General features: G+C 38.4%; 2 protein-coding genes across 4 annotated transcripts in view; one reads left to right on the forward strand and one right to left on the reverse strand.

The window, feature by feature from the left end:
- The window catches only part of apc2 (APC regulator of WNT signaling pathway 2), an 89,360-nt gene that overhangs the window by 48,225 nt on the left and 18,669 nt on the right, over nt 1-22,466 (reverse strand). For all 3 annotated transcript variants that reach the window (XM_042483799.2, XM_088078181.1, XM_088078182.1), the window contains exons 5-12: nt 21,890-21,998; nt 21,636-21,749; nt 21,335-21,409; nt 8,757-8,855; nt 7,521-7,938; nt 6,124-6,222; nt 5,906-6,045; nt 4,722-4,916 (exon numbers count right to left, since the gene is read on the reverse strand). In XM_042483799.2, the coding sequence (XP_042339733.1) occupies nt 4,722-4,916; nt 5,906-6,045; nt 6,124-6,222; nt 7,521-7,938; nt 8,757-8,855; nt 21,335-21,409; nt 21,636-21,749; nt 21,890-21,998 (1,249 nt within the window). The remainder of the gene's footprint in view (nt 1-4,721; nt 4,917-5,905; nt 6,046-6,123; nt 6,223-7,520; nt 7,939-8,756; nt 8,856-21,334; nt 21,410-21,635; nt 21,750-21,889; nt 21,999-22,466) is intronic.
- LOC121941068 (uncharacterized) lies at nt 15,537-22,275 on the forward strand. Its single transcript, XM_042483782.2, has 5 exons — nt 15,537-16,368; nt 17,174-18,005; nt 18,953-19,139; nt 19,242-19,279; nt 20,406-22,275. Exons 1-5 carry the CDS (start codon nt 16,351-16,353, stop codon nt 20,963-20,965), a joined length of 1,635 nt encoding a protein of 544 aa, XP_042339716.1. The 5' UTR covers nt 15,537-16,350; the 3' UTR covers nt 20,966-22,275.

Consider the following 22,466-nt stretch of genomic DNA (forward strand, 5'->3'; position numbering starts at 1 on the left):
ATGTCCCAAAAACAGCTGAAAACTACATTAAAAGTCATTAAATAGCCTGTCAAGACATGCCATTGCAAAGAAAGTTTCAATTAGGGCCAAAAACACCATAATTTGGTATGTCCAAAAAATGACCGAAGATGCAAGGCTATAGTATGGCAAAAATGTCAAAATATGACATGTCCCAAAAACAGCTGAAAACGACAATAAAACTCATTAAATAGCCTGTGAACACATGGCATTGCAAAGAAAGTTGTAAAAAGGGCCAAAAACGCCATAATTTGGCATGTCCAAAAAATGTCCGAAGATACAAGGCTATAGTATGGCGAAAATGTCAAAATATGACATGTCCCAAAAACAGCTGAAAACCACTTTAAAACATATTAAATATCCTGTCGAGACATGCCATTGCAAAGAAAGTTGTAAATACGGCCAAAAATACCATAATTTGGCATGTCCAAAAAATGACGGAAGATGCAAGGCTATAGTATGGAAAAAATGTCAAAATATGACATTTCCCAAAAACAGCTGAAAACCACTTTAAAACTCATTAAATAGCCTGTCGAGACATGCCATTGCAAAGAAAGTTGTTAAAAGGACCAAAAACGCTATAATTTGGCATGTCCAAAAAATGACCGAAGATGCAAGGCTATAGTATGGCAAAAATGTCAAAATATGACAAGTCCCAAAAACAGCTGAAAACAACATAAAAACTCATTAAATTGCCTGTCGAGACATGCCATTCAACATAAGTTGTAGAAAGGGCCAAAAACGCCATAATTTGGCATGACCAAAAAATGACAGAAGATACAAGGCTATAGTATGGAAAAAATGTCAAAATATGACATGTCCCAAAAACAGCTGAAAACCACTTTAAAACACATTAAATAGGCTGTCGAGACATGCCATTGAAAAGAAAGTTGTAAAAAGGGCAAAAAACATAATTTTTTTGGCATGTCCAAAAAACCACCGAAGATGCAAGGCTATAGTATGGCGAAAATGTCAAAATGTGACATGTCAGAAGAAGAGCTGAAAACCACTTTAAAACACATTGAATAGCCTGTCAAGACATGCCATTAAAAAGAAAATTGTAAATAGGTCCAAAAACACCATAATTTGGCATGTCCAAAAAATGACCGAAGATCCAAGGCTATAGTATGGAAAAAATGTCAAAATGTGACATGTCACAAAAACAGCTGAAAACCACATTAACACACATTAAATAACCTTTCGAGACATGCCATTGCAAAGAAAGTTGTAAATATGGCCAAAAACGCCATCATTTAGCATGTCCAAAAAATGACCGAAGATGCAAGGCTATAGTATGGCGACAATGTGAAAATATGACAAGTCCCAAAAAAAGCTGAAAACCACTTTAAAACACATTAAATAGCCTGTCGAGACATGCCATTGCAAAGAAAGTTGTAAAAAGGGCAAAAAACACAATTTTTTGGCATGTCCAAAAAATGACCGAAGATGCAAGGCTATAGTATGGCGAAAATGTCAAAATGTGACATGTCAGAAGAAGAGCTGAAAACCACTTTAAAATACATTAAATAGCCTGTCGAGACATGCCATTCAACATAAGTTGTACAAAGGGCCAAAAACGCCATAATTTGGCATGACCAAAAAATGACTGAAGATGCAAGGCTATAGTATGGAAAAAATGTCAAAATATGACATGTTCCACAAAGAACTGAAAACCACATTAACATACATCAAATAACCTGTCGAGACATGCCATTGCAAAGAAAGTTGTAAATATGGCCAAAAACACCAAAATTTGGCATGTCCAAAAAATGACCGAAGATGCAAGGCTATAGTATGGCAAAAATGTCAAAATATGACATGTCACAAAAAGAGCTGAAAACGACATTAAAACTCCTTAAATAGCCTGTGAACACATGGCATTGTAAAGAAAGTTGTAAAAAGGGCCAAAAACGCCATAATTTGGCAGGTCCAAAAAATGACCGAAGATGCAAGGCTATAGTATGGCGACAATGTGAAAATATGACAAGTCCCAAAAAAAGCTGAAAACCACTTTAAAACACATTAAATAGCCTGTCGAGACATGCCATTGCAAAGAAAGTTGTAAAAAGGGCAAAAAACACAATTTTTTGGCATGTCCAAAAAATGACCGAAGATGCAAGGCTATAGTATGGCGAAAATGTCAAAATGTGACATGTCAGAAGAAGAGCTGAAAACCACTTTAAAATACATTAAATAGCCTGTCGAGACATGCCATTGCAAAGAAAGTTGCAATTAGGGCCAAAAACAACATAATTTGGTGTGTCCAAAAATGACCGAAGATGCAAGGCTATAGTATGGAAAAAATGTCAAAATATGACATGTTCCACAAAGAACTGAAAACCACTTTAAAACTCATTAAATAGCCTGTCGAGACATGCCATTGTAAAGAAAGCTGTAAAAAGGGCCAAAAACGCCATCATTTAGCATGTCCAAAAAATGACAGAAGATGCAAGGCAATAGTATGGGAAAAATGTCAAAATATGACATGTCACAAAAAGAGCTGAAAACCACTTGAAAACACATTAAATAGCTGGTCAAGACATGCCATTGCAAAGAAAGTTGTAAAAAGGGCAAAAAACACCATTTTTTGGCATGTCCAAAAAATGACCAAAGATGCAAGGCTATAGTATAGCGAAAATGTCAAAATATGACGTCACAAAAAGAGCTGAAAACCACTTGAAAACACATTAAATAGCTGGTCAAGACATGCCATTGCAAAGAAAGTTGCAATTAGGGCCAAAAACAACATAATTTGGTGTGTCCAAAAATGACCGAAGATGCAAGGCTATAGTATGGAAAAAATGTCAAAAATGACATGTCACAAAAACAGCTGAAAACCACCATTAAACACATTAAATAGCTGGTCAAGACATGCCATTGCAAAGAAAGTTGCAATTAGGGCCAAAAACACCATAATTTGGCATGTCCAAAAAATGACCGAAGATGCAAGGCTATAGTATGGCAAAAATGTCAAAATATGACATGTCACAAAAAGAGCTGAAAACGACATTAAAACTCCTTAAATAGCCTGTGAACACATGGCATTGTAAAGAAAGCTGTAAAAAGGGCCAAAAACGCCATCATTTAGCATGTCCAAAAAATGACAGAAGATGCAAGGCAATAGTATGGGAAAAATGTCAAAATATGACATGTCACAAAAAGAGCTGAAAACCACTTGAAAACACATTAAATAGCTGGTCAAGACATGCCATTGCAAAGAAAGTTGCAATTAGGGCCAAAAACACCATAATTTGGCACGTCCAAAAAATGACCGAAGATGCAAGGCTATAGTATGGCGAAAATGTCAAAATATGACATGTCACAAAAAAAGCTGAAATCCACTTTAAAACACATTAAATAGCCTGTCGAGACATGCCATTGCAAAGAAAGTTGTAAAAAGGGCAAAAAACACCATTTTTGGCATGTCCAAAAAATGAGTGAAGATGAAAGGCTATAGTATGGCGAAAATGTCAAAATATGACATGTCACAAAAATACCTGAAAACCACTTGAAAACACATTAAATAGCTGGTCAAGACATGCCATTGCAAAGAAAATTGTAAATAGGTTCAAAAACACCATGATTTGGCATGTCCAAAAAATGACCGAAGATGCAAGGCTATAGTATGGCGAAAATGTCAAAATATGACATTTTCCAAAAACATCTGAAAACGACTTCAGAACACATTAAATAGCCTGTCGAGACATGCCATTGCAAAGAAAGTTGTAAAAAGGGCCAAAAACGACATAATTTGGCATGTCCAAAAAATGACCGAAGATGCAAAGCTACAGTATGGCAAAAATGTCAAAATATGACATGTCACGAAAACAGATGAAAACGACATTAAAACTCATTAAATAGCCTGTCGAGACATGCCATTGCAAAGAAAATTGTAAATACGGCCAAAAACACCATAATTTGGCATGTCCAAAAAATGACCGAAGATGCAAGGCTATAGTATGGCGAAAATGTCAAAATGTGACATGTCAGAAGAAGAGCTTAAAACCACAATAAAACACATTAAATAGCCTGTCGAGACATGCCATTGCAAAGAAAGTTGTTAAAAGGACGAAAAACGCTATAATTTGATACTTCAAAAAATTGACCGAAGATGCAAGGCTATAGTATGGCGAAAATGTCAAAATATGACATATCCCAAAAACAGCTGAAAACGACATTAAAACTCATTAAATAGCCTGTCGAGACATGCCATTGCAAAGAAAATTGTAAATACGGCCAAAAACACCATTATTTGGCATGTCCAAAAATGACCGAAGATGCAAGGCTATAGTATGGCAAAAATGTCAAAATATGACATGTCCCAAAAACAGCTGAAAACCACTCAAAATAGTATGTCGAGATACTTCATAGTATAAAATGTTCATAATATAGCTTGTCGAAAAAATGACTTCTGTGTTTTTTTCCTCCTGTGACTTTTTGGATAAGAAGTCCGCATTTTGATCTCTAGACTGCTGACTCTAAAGATGGCTTCTATCTTTTTGTGCAAAACCACACATCTATTTTTGATTGCTTGTAATTAATAAATCGTTTTCTTTGCTGATTTTCCTGTCCCTCTGTTCATTTCAAAGCCAAGAAGTGTGTCGCATGTCGTCCAAAATATCACCCAAAGGTCTCACTAGAGCATGTCGTCCAAGATTGCAACAGAAAGTCATAATCCTGTGGGTTGGATTGTTTGGCCCTACCTTGGTGGCTTGCAGGGCGCAGGTCATCAGCGCGGACACACAGCCGATGTCTCGGAGGACTCTCTTGCTGCTGATGTCGGCCCTCCAGGACAGATTCCTCAGGATGCTGGACACCACCTGATGGAGCTCCTCGCTGTCCGAGGCCAGCTGGGCCACCAGCGCCTGCAGACAGCTCTTCTTCGAGCACAGAGTGGCCTGAAAGGGAGGGAGGAGGAGGTCAAACAGACAGATCAGAGCATGTTTGAGGAATGAATCAGCACGTCTTCAAATGAATCTGTGTGCAGCTGTCAGTCACCAAAACCTGCCTGTCAGAGCTGCTGTCCACATGTTCAATAATCACTTTTCTGTGCAAAGTTAAAGTCATAGTATAGTATGTCATAAAAAATGTGAAAATCACCATTGTATAGTATGTATAAAAAAAGTCACAGTATAGTTTGTCAAAATAATGTGAAAAAAATTCAAGTAAACTTAGTCAAAAATTGCCATGGAATAAAGGTCATCATTTCAAAGGTTAAAAAATGCTAAAGTATAGCATGTTGAAAAACTGGAAAAAGCAAATGTGAAAGATGTCATAGTACAGTGTTGAAAAAAAGGTGTAACAAGTCATTGTTCCACATATCAAAAACATGTAAAAATAGAAATAAATAAATGGCTGAAAAAGTCATTGTAACATGTTTAAAAAACTGTTGAAACGGTCATTGAAAAAAGCATTTAAAAACCTATTGCAAAAGCATTAAAGTGTTGAAAAATCATAGAACAAAAAAGTCAAAGTATAGCATGTCATAAAAACATAAAAAAGTCAAAGTATAGCATGTCATAAAAACATAAAACAGGCGTGCCATGATTGTGTAAAAAGCAATTGTACAGTTTGTCATAAAAATATGAAAAAGTCCTTTAAAAGAGTAAAATTCATAGTTTAGTATGCCATGAATATGTGTCTTCTTTGAAAGTTTCCTCATTAAAAAAGGTCATGATATGGTAAACTATAAAAAATAGATAAAGATAAATGTTATGCAGCTTCTTTTAACCCCTTCCTCTCCTTCCTTCCTGTTGCTCCTGTTATACTTTAAGTTTCTTGAGCGGGATCAATAAAGTTTATCTTTTATCGTAACACTTTGTGCCTGTCTTCGCTCCAGCTGACACATTTCTGCACGTTTTTTAAAATCGCCTCAGTGACTCAGTACCTTGTTGACGACGTCTCCAAAGGTGAGGTTGGTCACAGCCATCCCTGCATAGCGGCGCAGAGCCATGTTGATGGGGTCGTTCTGCATGCCGTACATGTCCTGGTCCAGGTGGATCAGATCCGCCACCACCTGCAGACCGCCTGGAGGACAACACAACAGACTCTCAGTGAAACGAGTCCCCGTATTTTGGGAAAAAGAAAAGACTTGCGGGTGTTCACCTAATTCGTTCATGGCTCGTCGGTACTCTTCCTCGAAGGAGAGCTTCATGATGGCACACATGGCCTGACAGATCTGAGGGTCCACAGGCTCAGGAATATCTGCACAGAAGAACACAAATAACACAAGAAAACCGTAAATGAATACAATTTCTGTCACGCGGGTGTTGGGCAATGTTCCCCGAAATGTTCCAGTAACTGCCCCACTAACACCAAACATCAGATTCTTACCTCGAAAAAAATCTCACTTTGAGCGGTTATTGTCACTTATTCAACTTTCCCTGACATGTTTCCAGGATTCAAGAACATTTCTTGAATTTTAGAGCATTTCCAGGATTTAGAAAGTTTCTAGGATTTTAGGACATTTGGAGGACTTTAGGACATTTCTTGGATTTAGGACTTTTCTCGGACTTCAGGACATTCCTTAGAATTTTGGACATTTCTCGGACTTGAGGAAGTTTCTAGGATTTTGGGCATTCCTTGGATTTTAAGGCCATTTCTAGGATGTTAAGATGTTTCGAGGATTTTAGGATATCTCTCAGACTTTAGGACATTCCTAGGATAAGAAGTTTAAATGACTTTAGGAAATTTTTAGGATTTTTGGTTTTCCAACATATTAAGATGTTTCCCATTTCAAGACGGAGTGTGGGGGATCCTCCACTGGCACTTTTTTTGATCACCCAGCTCTGTTTTGATGCTGTTTTATGTCTCGGACACCTTATGGACACTAAGAGGACAAAAGCTTTTCACAGAGTCAATCACTTTATTGTTACTGTGAATCAGAAAACGTTTGGGGGACCACGTTTGTTAGTGGGTTAGGAAAGCAGTTTAGAAACGGGCCTGATCCGATCAAATGTCTCCCTGCTTTTGAGATGTGACTCTGAGAAATGGACAGAAAAGTGTTTTTGCAGAACGGTATGATGTCATGATTGACCTTTGACCTATGACAACCTATGACCACCAGCGCAAAATTTAATCAGTTCATCTTTTAAGTCCAACTGAATGTTTGTGTCAGATTTGAAAACAAAATTCCCTTAAGCTGAGACTGATGAGGTCACACTGACCTTGACCTTTGACCTATAACCACCAAAATCTAAGCAGTTCATCCTTGAGTCTAAGTGGATGTTTGTACTAAATTTAAAGAGATCCCCTTATGGCGTTCTTAAGATATTGCGTTCCAAAGAGTGTGCAGATGGACGGACAACCCGAAACCATAACTTCTGGTGCAGAGGCATTAAAGCAGGTTACAGCACTAAAACAGTGTAGAAGTACTCTGGAACAAGTAGTAGGTATGGATTCAAAATGTAAAAGTACAATAGTGTCAGCACTGAAATACAGCTAAAGTGCCTGTGTTACTGCTGGTTTTGGATTTCATGGGGTTCAGAGATAACTTGACTCACCGGTGGTTTTGGATCCTCCGGGTGACGGTGTCCCTGCATGGCTCTCGATCCAGTCCCAGCCGCTGTCGCAGTAAGTCCGGATCTGCTCCAGCATGTGCAGCACCCTCATCTCGCGGCGGGCTTGGCCCTCATCCTGCTGGGAGTAAATGATGTTGTGGAGGGCGGCGCTGGCTCTGGATTTGGCCTCTCGGCTGCAGCCCGTCGTCGCCGTCGTCCCACCCGTCGCTGTTTCTCCAGATCCACCGCCGCCTCCACCGCCCGGAGCTTCGTGCAGGATCTGGACCAGCAGGGGGACGCAGCCGGACTTCCTCATGGCGATGCAGCTGTCCTGAGAGCTGGACAGAGCCAGCAGAGTCCGAGACATCTCCTCCTTGTCTCTGTTAGCGAGCATGGAGAGCAGCCAGAACACCATCTCCACCTGAAGAGAGACGGAGCTCCATGCTAGTTAACCCTTTAGGGCCCGCTTTATTATCACAAATGCTCCTATTGGTCTGCACACGAAATACGCTTTTCAGAATCAAGTTTCGAAAAATATTATACATTAATGTTATTTTCTACTTTAATCGATTTTTTTTAAACACCATCAGTCCTAATCATAAATATGAAACTTTCTTTAATTTTCAGAATTTTAACCCTTTTTGTCATGATGCCATGATGTTTAAAAAAAAAAAACAAAAAACAAAAAATGAATTATTTTCAATATCCTACATGCTTAGTAGATATGTTTGTGCTGCTGACAGTCTGGGATATGTCAGTGTGTGAGTGCAGCTGCTGACAGTCTGGGATATGTCAGTGTGTGAGTGCAGCTGCTGACAGTCTGGGATATGTCAGTGTGTGAGTGTAGCTGCTGACAGTCTGGGATATGTCAGTGTGTGAGTGTAGCTGCTGACAGTCTGGGATATGTCAGTGTGTGAGTGCAGCTGCTGACAGTCTGGGATATGTCAGTGATCAGCAGCTACATTGACTGTGACAGGTCACCTAGTGGAAATAGCATGTATTTCCTCCAGATGCCAAATATGGTCAAAATGACCTCATCAGGTGGAAAATAGTCAAAATGACAAATTCCAAGTTGCACAATTAAAGTGTCATCTTGTCCGCCTGTCATATCAGCACATTCAACGTTCATTTCGGGCTGATGCCGATGTTTGGTCCTACAGTGTATGTGAAAATCAGACACTGAGTCAAAACATGGCAGAAACATATTGAGGATGATGTTGTAGGTGAGCGATGTGTCACCTTGCTGCCTCCGTCTGCAGCAGCTTCACTTCCTGCAGCAGCAGCTGATGATGAGCTGTTCTCTGGTTCTCCAGCAGGAGGCTTCTCTGCTCCAGACAGCTACATATACACACACACACACACACACACACACACACAAAAAAAAAAAAAAGCAGAACATACAGTTCAAACACAGACCATCGAGTGTGTGGTTCCAGTAAGAGTTGATATCCTCAGGACATCTCAAATACAACACGTGACACCAAAGGTTGGCTGCTTTGATGAAAAAAAAATAAATAAATAATTACATATATATATATATATATATATATATATATATATATATATATATATATAGATAGATAGATAGATAGATAGATAGATAGATAGATAGCATAAAAACTGAAATAAGATGAATTCATACCAATAATGCAATAAAAAACTACATGTACTTCCATACAAGATTTTTCTCCATATTACAGTTACTTTATAATCCATATTATTATTTTTTTCCTGTTGTATCAAGTTATTTATTTTGCATATTTTCATTTCTCCTCTACCTCATGTTGCCACTTGCCTACAATCAACCAAACAACACTGATCTCACAGATTCACTGCAGCAAACGTTGGTGTTGGTCTTCTGTAATTCATGTTTCTTACTCTTCTTGTTTATTTCATGTGTTTTTCTTTTCTAACAGTTTTTTCTCTTCTTGTGTATCGTGCACGTCACCATCTTGTCGTGTCATTTCACCGAGAGTCAAATAGCTTGTAAAATAGCTTCTCTGTTTTAGAGTGTGTGTAACTCACACGGTTTCCCTTTTTTATTTCCATGGAAAACTCAAAGTAGTTGCAGTATGTTGCAGTAGGAACACTGTACATTTCTTTAAGGAGCATCGATGCTATCATTATAAATCTCTTGCGTGCAGCAGGTGAAGTCAGTTCTGGGCTGAACGCCAGAGCACGAAGGAAAACAACACTGACCTATTTCTGCTTTTGTGTTTTCACGCTCTTTTTGTTTTGTTTTTTTGTTCCTTGTTGCCATGGATTTTAAATAAATTAGTTTACTAAACACATATATAATTATTAAATAAATAATTAAACATATACACGCACACACACACACACACACACACACACACACATATTTTTAAATAATTTATGTTAAGTGGCAAATGATGAGGCCTGTTCTCCAACACAGTTTCTAGAATTTTTTCATCTGTTTCATACGAGAAAAAAATAATTTTCAAAAATCAGTTTTTTTTAATGTTTGAATTAACTCAGTGCATTAACTGCACTGTACACTGTAGCCTTTATATTTTATATTTTCTTCTGAGAAATGTATTCTTTTTTAAAAATCTCAAGTATTCATCTGTTATTCTTTCTGCATGTTGTCTCGTGTTTGTATTATTATTTTCATGATTATTTTTAGTTTTTAATTATTTAAATCTTCGTTATTTATGTCCTGTTTTGGGTGAGACGTCTTTAAGTGCTCATGTTTCCAGTCTGATCTCGAGCAAACAGCTGATGTTTAGTGGTGTGTTTTCATGCTGTAACAGACGTGCATATTTCATGTTCTCAGAGATTTTCATTGTTATTTGATGCAAACTGACAGCCGGACGCTTGTTGTTAGGACACGACGTCATTCTGTTTCACTCGGGAGCGTCTGCTGACACAAGTCCTTAAAATTCAGTATTGATCTGATCCGGCTCTTGATATCAAACCAGTGATTGTGACCGTAATTTAATAACCAAATACCTGAATTTTAAAAAATGCAGGATACTCTGTATATCGCAAGTTAAGTTTTAAGTATTTTTTTTGTTCTTTTTGAGTGACATGTCTTTAAAATAATTGTTGCATTGCATCATTTAGACAATCAGTCAAAACTACAGAACATATTTACCAACTGAACTGAAAATACAACATCATTTTAACACGAAACATCTGGTTTGTGTGTATTAATGTACATTTATGATGCTTCTGTGATTTCAATCAGATAAACTAAACAAACTTATACAATTCAAGCTATTTTAAAATCCTTTTTAAAGACTATAAATGCTCCTGTTTTCATTGATGTTTTCTGATATAATTTGTGATTTAGCTGGAAAATATTCAGCACGTCTGCTGATTAATTATAAAGACAAAAGTAAATAAAAACATTAAATAATGGTAATTTCACTGATGCCTGCACACACACACTCACACACACACACACACACACACACGCTACTCTTTGTCTGCAGACAGTCTTTGGCTCACACACACACATACACATCACACCCTGAGGCGTTGCCATGGTGACGGGATGTAAAGGGGGGGATGAAAGCTTTGATACGACTCTCTGAGGATTTCAGTCTGTGAATTCAAATGAAGCCGTTTGTGTGTGTGTGTGTGTGTGTGTGTGTGTGTGTGTTGTGGCACTGATCCAAACCTCCTCCATTAAACAACCAGCTGCACACATGACCACAAAATGGACGCCAGACGCAAGACGAGAAGAGGAACATGATCGCTTCACTTTATCTGCTTCTCTCACCGGCAGGACTCAGCAACTGCAGCACACACACACACACACACACACACACACACACACACACACACACACACACACACACACACACACAGACACACACACACACTTCTGCTGCAACTACTGGAAGTAACTTCATCGATTAGCAGACAGATGCAGGACGACACCCTGAGCCAAAGAAGCCAAACGTTAAAAACACGAGCTGAACTGTGAGCAGCTGAAGCTTTTCTTTGAATCACAAAATCTTCAAATTTCCAGAGAAAATAAGCAGACGTCACTGTGATAAACTGACTTTGGATACATTTGAATTTTCATTAGAATAAATAAAGAATACATGACTCAGCAAAAATGAGCTGAAAATGAAATGAGATAGGCAGAGATACAGAGATTAAATAATTACGTCAACAAATCAACAGAAATGAAGAACAGAAATATGAATTTATGCAGAATCTGTCTTATTTGACTGAACACATAAATGATATTTAGTCTGTGATACAACCTATCATAATAATAATAATAATAATAATAATAATTATAATAACAGCTATTCCAGGCTTCACAAATGATAATTAGCAAACATTAAATATAATGTCCCAAACTGATTAAATGAAAGCTCAGAAGTGAATGAAAAGACAGTGTGCACTCGTCTGACTCTGTGTGCCGACAGCAGCCCAGAGCTGGTCGGGTTTGACCACCTGAGGTCTCTGGTCCCTCTGTGACGCAGTTTTTGGTTTCCTAGTTAACACACGCTGGAGTTTAGCTCCGGTGTCCCAGAAAAATGTTTGATGAATCATGATTCAGCACTGTGTGCAGCTCAAACTGAACTCCATTCATCTCCAGAGAAGAGACCTTGGAGACAGACGTGTGGAGACACGTGAAGCTGAACCTGTCTGCGGGGACGGATCCAAACAACGTGTGTGTTTGTGTCGTCTTTGTGTGAAGTGAGCCTTTAAGGCCGGAGCGGTGTGTGTGAGCTCGTCTCTGCTGCCTCGTTGTTATTCTCAGAGGGACGCCGAGCTGCAGAAAGGCCCGACCGACTCGCTTTCTTTATCTCAGACACTCGCGCTCCCTGCCAGCCCTGCAGCCTGGCAACAGCCAATCACAGCTCGGCCCCGAGACCTGGTTTCTCTGCATAGCAACAAACTGAGATGGAGACCTGAGGAGGACGAGGAGGAGGAGAGCTGTCGACATGTTTAATGTCATGTTCTGCGGGTTCTACTGAACCAGAACCTCTGGCACCGAACCCTAAAGAACACAAAAGGTAAAATGACAGTTTGAGAGTCGTTCCCGGTTAATATTTAATATCTGCTCTAACTATTAAATGTTATTATTGATTTATCTGCTGAATACTTTGTCAATTACGTCAATTAAAACCAGCAGATTTACAGTTTACCGACACACAACTCAAAGAAAAAAACATCTAGTTTTCATTAGAATTCCAAGAAAAAGCATTAGAATTGCTTAATTAATTTGAAGATTTGTCACCAATTAATTAACTACTTGATTGGTCTAATTTGATTGTATTCAGTCCTAATAATTCACAGTTAGTTTATTGTTATTGTCTGCATGTTAAATTAAAACAGGCCAGAGTCTTTTCTCCACTTTATTTTACTTAAGTTGCAATTCATTATTGTGGATTTTTTGTTTCTGTTTTTATTTTATTTTATCTACATATAAATTAATGTAACTTTGACACTCAGTGATGGCAAGAGTACTAAGATATTTTAGAAGTAGTAATACCACAATGTTAAAATACTCTGTTACAAGTGAAAGTCCAACTTCAAAATTGACTTCACTAAAAGAAAAACCCAAACCCAAACAAATGCAAAAGTACTAATTCTACAGAATAATATCTATTATATAACTGTAATGTGTTGATCAGTTTAATGTTGCAGCTGCTAAAGATGGAGCTCATTTTAGTGACTTTATTCATATATAACAATACAGTACAATTTATTATTGATTATATTCTGTAATAGTCCCCAGGTGACCATAGCCCCATACAAGCACTGGGTAAATGCATGGAGCAAATATCTGAATGGATGTGCCATAACTTTCTTCAGTTAAACAGAGGAAAAACTGAGGTAGTTGTTTTTGGACCCAAGGAGGAGCGTCTTAAAATCAGCATGCAGCTCCAGTCACTTCAGTTAAAAACCTCAGACCAGGCCAGGAATCTGGGTGTTGTCATGGATTCAGACCTGAATTTTAAAAAACACACAAACAATTACAAAGCCAGCTTACTATCACCTCAAGAATATTTCTAGGATTAAAGGTCTGATGTCGCAGCAGGACCTTGAAAAACTTGTCCATGCATTGATCTTTAGTCGAGTTGACTACTGTAACAGTATCTTCTCTGGTCTGCCTAAAAAGTCAATCAGACAATTGCAGCTGATCCAGAACGCTGCTGCTCGAGTCCTTACTAAGACCAAGAGAGCGGACCACATCACTCCAGTTCTGAGGTCTCTACACTGGCTCCCTGTCTCTCAGAGAATAGACTTTAAAACTCTCTTGCTAGCATATAAAGCACTGAATGGTTTAGGCCCAAAATACATCAAAGACCTTCTAGTCCAGTATGAACCATCAAGACCACTCAGGTCATCTGGTGCAGGTCTGCTCTGTGCTCCAAAAGTCAGAACTAAACATGGAGAATCAGCATTCAGTTTCTATGCTCCGTATATCTGGAACAAACTACCAGAAAATATCAGGTCTGCTGAGAGTCTGACTTCTTTTAAGTCAAGGTTAAAGACTCACCTGTTCACTGCTGCCTTTGACTAAAAGGCTTTTTACTTTTTTAATTTTATATTTTACTTCGAAACTCTGCACTGCAATTCTTATTTTAATATATGTGTTTTTATATTTTTGGGTTTTATCTGTTGTTTTCCCACTTGCTGTTTTTAATCACCTTTTACATGCTTCTTTTATAATGTTTTAAATGTGTTTCCTTTCCCCCTGTTGTTGTATTTCAATGTTCTGTGTGAAGCACCTTGAATTGCCTTGTTGCTGAAACGTGCTATACAAATAAACTTGCCTTGCCTTGCCTTGCCTAATAATAATGTGAATCTGTGAAGCAAGTAGCAGTAGCAGTAGTATATTAAAAAGTATAGCCTAGTACTTGCCATATGTGACACAGAGGAGGAGAATAATGAGGTAGCAGGAAATGTAAATACTCAAGTGAAGTACAAGTGCCCCAAAATTGTATTTAATACAGTATTTGACTGACTACTTATTATTTCCAGCCTTTGGTGTTCCTCAAGGCTCTATGCTTGGTCCACTGTTTTTTCAATTTAAATGGTTTGTCTGAATTAGATATGCAGATATAAGTTAATTTGTAATCAAATAATTTAACACGGGTTGACCAATCTTCTTGCGTTATTGATATGTATTAGGGCCCTGACACACCAAACCAACAGTTGGACGTAGTTGGGCTCTCAATGAGCGACCATTGCCCTTGGCCCTGATCAGCACTAATTGGCTTTTTCTCCACCAATTCAGTCTGGTGACGCAGGAGTCGGACTCCAAGGAAGAGGACCTGCTTGGTATGGAGATATAAACGGCTCATTCTACTTACGAAAACACGACAATTATTACTTTCAGGTGATTATAAATGAATGAAAATGTAGGTACCCTAACTCCGACCCGCTGGATCCTAAATGTACGTTTTTACATAAATAACTTAAAACGTTTATGTTGCTTTGAACTGTCTTAGTAGTAAGACTTTTCATACTTTTAATTTTAAAAGTAAGACTTTTTGTAACAGTATACAATAATATGTATAGCCAAACTAAAGTATTTTTATTATTTAACTGCATTTCACAGTAAATGTTCCCATCAGTAAAATGAAAAACGTTTTTGTTTTTCAGGATTAATTTTGTTTTGTAGGTCAAAGGTCACACTGAGTTCACCCTGCTAAATATTTCATGAGCACAGCTGAGATAATTAATTATTCATAATGTCAGACCCCCCAACTAATCAGCATAATAAAATCTCAGCTGTGTTATTTTTTTCAGTTGCTTTGCCTTTTAACATCTCATGAGTATTAATATAACAAACGGTGAATTCTGTCTGCTGGATTAGGATGTAGGCAGCTGTTTGCTGTTAGAATCAACTATTTATAATTTATAATACGTCAGATGTTAGATTGTTTGACTTAAAAACAAGTTGCCAAAAAATCACTTAAGCAGCTTTAACTCTTTGAAACCTGGAACAACATCAGTTTTCTTGTGCTGCGTTTAGACAACTTTTACAAGCTATTTGACTCTCAAATCAGTTGGGGCGTCAAGAAACTTGTCAAGAAATGTCTCACAAATTACAAGAAATTAGTAGCATGTGATCAGAAAATTACCTGAAAATTAGTTTAAAAAAACAAACAAACGAAAAAAAAGCAGGAATTATTAGGAAATTATCGAAAAAATATATTAAAAATGTCCGGAAAACTACATTTATAATTACTTGACTTGTAAATTTTACAGAATATTACAAAATAAATATAACAAATACATTTAAATAATTCTTTTCAGCATCTTTTTTTGTTTTTGTTTTTTGTTTGTTTTCCCACCTTTTTTATATTTTATTGATCCAATTTTTTTTTTGCTTCCCTGTGTTTTTGAACAAATTTCCTGATATATATATATAGACACACTGCTGTGACTTTCATGTTTTAAAAGAATAAGTAAGAGTGCAGTAAGCATAAACTGAATATAATAACTTTAAGAATACACCAAACTATAACTTAATCCAGGTCCTGGTTCTAATCTTTCCCCTAAAACCTGAATTAACTCTTTAAGGAACATGCAGAGCAGCTGAAATCTCACTCTGCAGGATTGTTCCTCATCTTTCTTAAAAGCAGAAACAGCCAGAGACAAACGACCCAAACTTCTGCATTCGTCAGCCAATCAGCAGCTGAGCAGTCAGACTGAAATATGGAGACAAACTGGTCGGACCAGAAACATGTTCAGCCGAATGTAAGAAGGACGACGGTGCTTTCAAACACAGACAGAGACAGAGATTACAGCACTCAGACTGAGGACACAGATCTGCATTTATGCTTTTTAGCCACTTTGTTGTGTTTTAAAGGACAAAACAGACACAAACATGGAGGCTGAGGCAGCCGTGAGTATCTGTCTGAGACTCTGTGATTCGGATTATCAGATTCATTTTAAACAAGTCTGAACGTTAACTGGGACGTGTGGAGAGCTCAACATAACATTAGACCTGAAAACCAAAATCTGTCACAGCTTTTTAAATGTGTTGAAATCATTAATCAAGTTCTACACCTGGCCTCTCTGATTGTTGGATTTTATGCTTTTCACTGTTTTATATAATTATTAAAAATTCTTAACCCAAATTATTTAACTTTACATAAACTAGCCATGTTGTATTTTGTGTGGATCTACTTCTGTGCATTTTTTTCTTTACCATATTAATTTTTAAAAGTCTACCGAGGTTAGGTGTTGCAAATTTTAAACACAGCACTCTTTGTGCATAAATCTACGATTTAAATGCTATGGTGATGTAAAAATAAAATAAAATAAAGGGCGCACAACAGAGTTAAAGAAATAGCTGGTGTTTATTCATGAAAACAAATGCAGTGGAGTTTAAAGTATATTTGCCTCTGCATTTTAGTTGGGCGGAGGTAAAACGTAGCATAAAATTTAAAGAGTATCTAAATGTATGAATATACATCCCTAATGAACTTTCTCTGCTGTATACAGATCAGATTAATTGTGGTGTTCCACAAGGCTCTATTCTCAGTCCACTGTTTCTCTGATGATACATTTTAATTTTTTTATTATTAGTCATCGTTTATCTTATTTATCAATCTTTTTCATGGAGAATGAAGAGAATTTCTCTTGTCAGTGAGCATTTTTTGTACATGTTAATAACTCTACTTAATTTCATTTATCTAATGATACAGATTCTTTCTGAAGCCTCGGATGATACAGGCAAACAAATACGTTCTGCTGAGGAACCCTCACTGCAAAAAGACCAGAAAGAGTCAGAAATACAAGAGGATGAGGTGACCAATGAATGTGACCCTGAAGACCAAAAGGACACAAACATGAGGACAAAAGACCTTCTTATAACGAGTCAGAGGGATAAACGGTCCATAAGCCCGCTGAGTTTTCTCAAAGAGGACTTCAGTCAGTTTAAAGAAGAGGTGTTGAAGGTGTTCAGGGACAAAGATACAAACCCGACAAGTCAGGCAGAAAATAAACCTGCCAGCAGTACACTCGACCTCTTGAAAGAGGACTTGAGCCAGTTAAAAGAAGACGTGACCAGCGTCTTCAGCTCCTCCAAAGAGACAAAATCCACAGATCCTAAAACCAGTCTGCCGGCAGAGAAGACGATCAATCGTCTGAGCTTTCTTAATTTCAAAGACGACCTCTCAAACATCTTCAGAATCAGTCTTTCAAAGGAGAGAGAAAACAAGGACACCACTGCCAAAGAAGACTCATGCAGCAACGTCAAGATAAAACCGGAAAAAGTCGATGAGCCATTTTTCCAGAGTCTGTTCGGAAAACCTTCTCCAAAAGCAGAGAACGGTGAGGTGAAGGCGAAGACATTTCCAGAGACGAGCGAGGAACAATTGGACGAGTGCAACACAGAGGCAGACAATGTCCAGAAAGTCAACAACATGAAGGACAAGGTGGAGGACAGTGAGGTGGATTTAACTGTCTCTGAGGAGAAAACTGAAAGTGTCTCTGAAACACAACAAAGTGAGGAAGTGATTCCTACATTGCTGACAGGTAGGCTGAATCTTTTCACTGTAAAACTAAACAGAGTACAAATCCTGGTTATATCAAATTAGTTATTTGTGCTGTCAAAGTGTTTGAGAGCATAAATACAGATATTTTGAGCTTTCACTGTAAAATCTGACAAGTTGATTTTACTTAAGATAATCTTGGAAACCAGCTGCCTTTAAAGAGGAAAGTAAATATATCTACTTATTTTAATTTAAGTTTACTTTAAGTTGAAGTGTTAAGTTTACTTGAATTTTAGTTGTATTTACTTAATTTCTGAAATCGTTGCAAATTAAAAAATAATAAGTGAAATTACCTTGTTCTTTCTAAGCGTCAGCGATTTCAGTAAGCCAAGTTATTCTGATTTAACTTGACCATGACGAAGAGGATTTTGCAAATGATGAAGTTTGGAGATGTGCGAGTTTTGTTTTGTTAACATGTTTAAGAAAATACAGATATGATTCACTAGTTTGGAACCTGCATCATACAGATATGCAGCACCGTAAACTTAAGTTACTGAAGTTGCAAGGAATTAGAAAGATTGCTTTAATTTCACTTGTCATTTTTAGATGTCAACAACTTCACAAAATCAAGTAAATATAACAAAATTTTAAATAAACTGAACTCTTTGACATAAATTATACATAAATAAAGACTAACAGTTACATTTACTTACATATTTCATGTAAAAAAAAAAAAAAAAAAAGGTCTAGATGAATTTTTCATGCAGTCTGCCACCTTGATTCTAATTGCTTATAACAGTAAGTTAGTTTAAACAGTAAAAACATCTTGGCCAAAAGAAATGACATGGAGGTCAGTGCAGTGAACTAAAATGTCAGGAATTTTCAGCTAAAACTGTGAAGGATAAAAATGACTAAAACGTCCGTTTCAAGACTAAATCTAAAATTGCTGCCAAAAATGAACACTGACTGTAAAGTTTATTAACTCTACAGCCGAGCAGAGATGTGAGCGAGAAGACAGGAGTGATGACAATTCAGTGGAAGATGAGAAGACAGGCAGAGAAGAAGAAGAGAAACAAGAAATAGAGGAAGAAAATCCATCAGAGAGTCCTCCCTGGGAGCCTGTGTCCTCTGGGATCACACTCTTTAGTGTTAGAGACCCAAAAAAAGATGACTCGAGGTGAGCTGAACCAAATGTAACGCTGTTTACAGTAAAATCTAAAAGTAAAATGTTATATGTCATGCTCAGTTGTCTGATTTGGGTTTTTTTCTGCTTTTGCAGGAATCAGCCGGGAGAGGACTTGTGGTCAGTGAAGAACTGTAAGATCACACGGTCTTTATTTTATCTGTCTGCCTCACATATTGAGGATTTATTCTACATTTTGTCTCTGCATCTTTAATAAACATAACAGTATCATCTGCGTAGAGCTTTAATATTTGCAGCAGTCAGAGTGTTTGGGACTGAATACTACATGAAAACTTAGCCAAAGATCACAAACTCATTGCTTTGTTATCACCTTTTGCCCAAATAACAATTAAATAATACAATTAAATAAAATAAATATTACATTTTTCACCACTAATCACAACTGACTGAAGCCAACCCCTAAACTTAAATATTTATTTTCTGTCAGACATTGAACATGACAAGCATACTGTAGAACAGGCATCACCAGCTGGAGGACCTATTCTACTAAAATTCAAAGAGGTCCAGTTACTAAAATAGAAAGGCTGAAAATAAGCTCATGTGCTTGTGGCCCCGGGCCCCCAAAACATTACATCTGCCCCTGGTAATAATAATGAGAGCTCAGCGCGAGCGGCTGGATGAGCGATGCCTCCTGGTGTTTCTAAATAATTCATCCAAAGTCTGATTAAAGCTGAAACTAACACAAAGTCGTCTGTAGAGTCTAAAGAAGTCACTTTCACCTCTGCAGATGTGTCTGTTTCAGACACTTTGGTGCTGTGAGGAGAAGCTGCGCTCTGTTTGTCTGTCTCACTGCGCTGCTGTCGGACCATCGGCTGTTTGAGCCGCCATGATGAAATGCTGTGGCTGTCAAACACTCAGCTGTTTTACACTCAAAGTCCTTCACTGCATTTGGTTCTCCGCAGCGCTATTCTTATTATCATTGGCTGTTCGTGTTGTCTGTCAAAACACGGCTGGAATGCATTCTATGGACTACGTCTCATATTTCAACGAGGAAAAGTTATTTTGCGATTGATTTCGTTATCGTTTTTGTTTATAAAATCTCAAAAATCCAACATGATTCTTTAGTTGGTTAAGTCTGGCTGACAGTGTAAAAACGTGAAGGAATTCAAGATAGGAAACAGAAAAGCAGCAGAAACCAGAAAATATTTGGAGATTTTACTGGAGAAAATAATCAAATGATTCTTAAAATATAAAAGCTTAATTGCTAAATTGACTAATCTTTGTTGTTTTACTCCCCAGTTGCCTGTTATTTGACCTTTGACCCTAACACTGCCAACTCGGAGCTCCACCTGACTGACTGCAACAGGACGGCGACTCGCGTATGGTCAGACCACCAGCCCTCAGACCACCCGGACCGGTTCCAGGGCTGCCCTCAGGTCCTGTGCAGGGAGGGGCTGCTGGACTCGGTGTACTGGGAGGTGGAGTGGAGCGGAGGCGCTGACATCGGCGTCACCTACAACAGCATCTCCAGACACGGAGACACGGCGAACTCTCTGCTGGGACTCAACGAGCGGTCCTGGAGTCTGGAGTGTTCGGAGGGAAGCTACACACCGTGCCACCGTAACAGGAGGTTCAGGTCCTGCTCACCCCGACCCTTCACACACAGAGTCGGGGTTTACCTGAACTGGTCTGCAGGATCACTGTCCTTCTACTGCGTCTCTCAGGACGCCATGGTCCACCTTCACACCTTCACCTCCAGTTTCTTCGAGCCCCTGTACCCCGGGTTCTGGGTCTGGGCCTATAACGGCTCGGTGTCACTGTGTCAGGTGGAGTTAGACTGGGAGCGACTGCTGCAGTGAAACCCTTTTTCACCAACATGGAACTGGCGTCGTTCTGGTTCCTGCACCTAATTTTGAACCATTCAGAGTATTTTGACCAAAATTGGTTCAGAACCTGAAAAGTTAATTCTCAGCTGGAACCAAAAGACACTGTTTCTTGAAAATCTTATTTTGTCTTGCCTTATCGTATCTCAACAAGTCGGAGATTCCTTTGAAACAACAGACAAAACATTTAAAGAGCCCGTTTTCTGTTTACTGAGCTGTATTTTGCAGAGAGTCGATCGTTAGTATTTGCTGTTATGCGAGTGTGTGAGTGTGTCTGTGCACTCGTGTTTGCACGATCCATCTGTCTGTGTATTTAGTGTGTGTGTTACTGTGTATATGTCTCACCTGCAGCTGGGTCTCTTGACTCCCTCGGGCCTCCTGCAGCTCCTTCTCCAGCTGCTCCAGACGAGCAACACGCATCTGCAAAACACAAACACACACACACACACACACAGTTCAGACACTTCCAGATGTGCTGTGTTTCCACCAGCCAGCTGTCTGTGCTCCTCCCGTCAACAAAGATTCAACAATGTATTTTAATCAAATGAATCTAGATTTTAATGTGTTGTTCATAAAACTCCTTGAAGACAGAATCAGCTGTGGCTGAAGGTGCACAGGACCGTCCAATCAGCAGCCTCGCTCTCACCTGCGTCCTCTGCACCATCTCGTCACTGGTGCCGAAACGCTCCTCCATCACAGAGCGAACCTGCTGAGCCTCAAACTCCAGCTGCTGCCGGATCAGATCCATCTGCAGAGAAAACTACAGCAACGACGACACGCAGGTCAGAGGTCAGAGGTCACAGAGGTCACAGATTTACACTTTCTTTTGACAAAAATAGTACAGAGTCAACTTCCTGCCTGCAGTACAGAGGGGGGCTGTGTGTGTGTGTGTGTGCTCACCGTGTCGATGCGAGGCAGCTGAGCCAGTCTCTGCGACAGCGCCTCCAGCTGGCTGAAGTACCAGCAGCGCTCCCGCTCCTCGCGGTCGATCTCCCCCAGCAGGAGGTTCCTGCAGACGGACACGCATACATCGTCTATTAGATTATTGACACTTTTTGACATTGGACATTGACATTTTATTTCAAGGTTTTGTTTTCATTATGTTTCTTTCCCTACTTTTTATTTATCTGCCATGCAATTAAATGTATTTATAAGTTATTTTTCTATTATGAAATAAATTTTCTACAACTTTTAAAATGAAAATCTGGACTGTACATACTCCATGTATTGAATATATTCAATAAAGTTTGGGGAAACACAATCACAAAACTCCCACAATTTGACAATTTAAAGTGAGAAAACATGACCAGATACAGAAATACAATTATTTTTAATTTTATTTCACTATTTTATGTTTGTACAGAATGTCGTGATCCATGATACATGAGCGCAACCAGCATGTGTTTACTGAGTACTTTTTACCACACACTTTCTGCCATACACTTCATAATGATACTGTTCTGCACTTTTGTCCTCT

The sequence above is a fragment of the Plectropomus leopardus genome, chromosome 5 (assembly GCF_026936395.1).
Source record: "Plectropomus leopardus strain MGB_pleo_1.0 chromosome 5, ASM2693639v1, whole genome shotgun sequence".
In the NCBI taxonomy this organism is placed as follows: Eukaryota; Metazoa; Chordata; class Actinopteri; order Perciformes; family Serranidae; genus Plectropomus; species Plectropomus leopardus.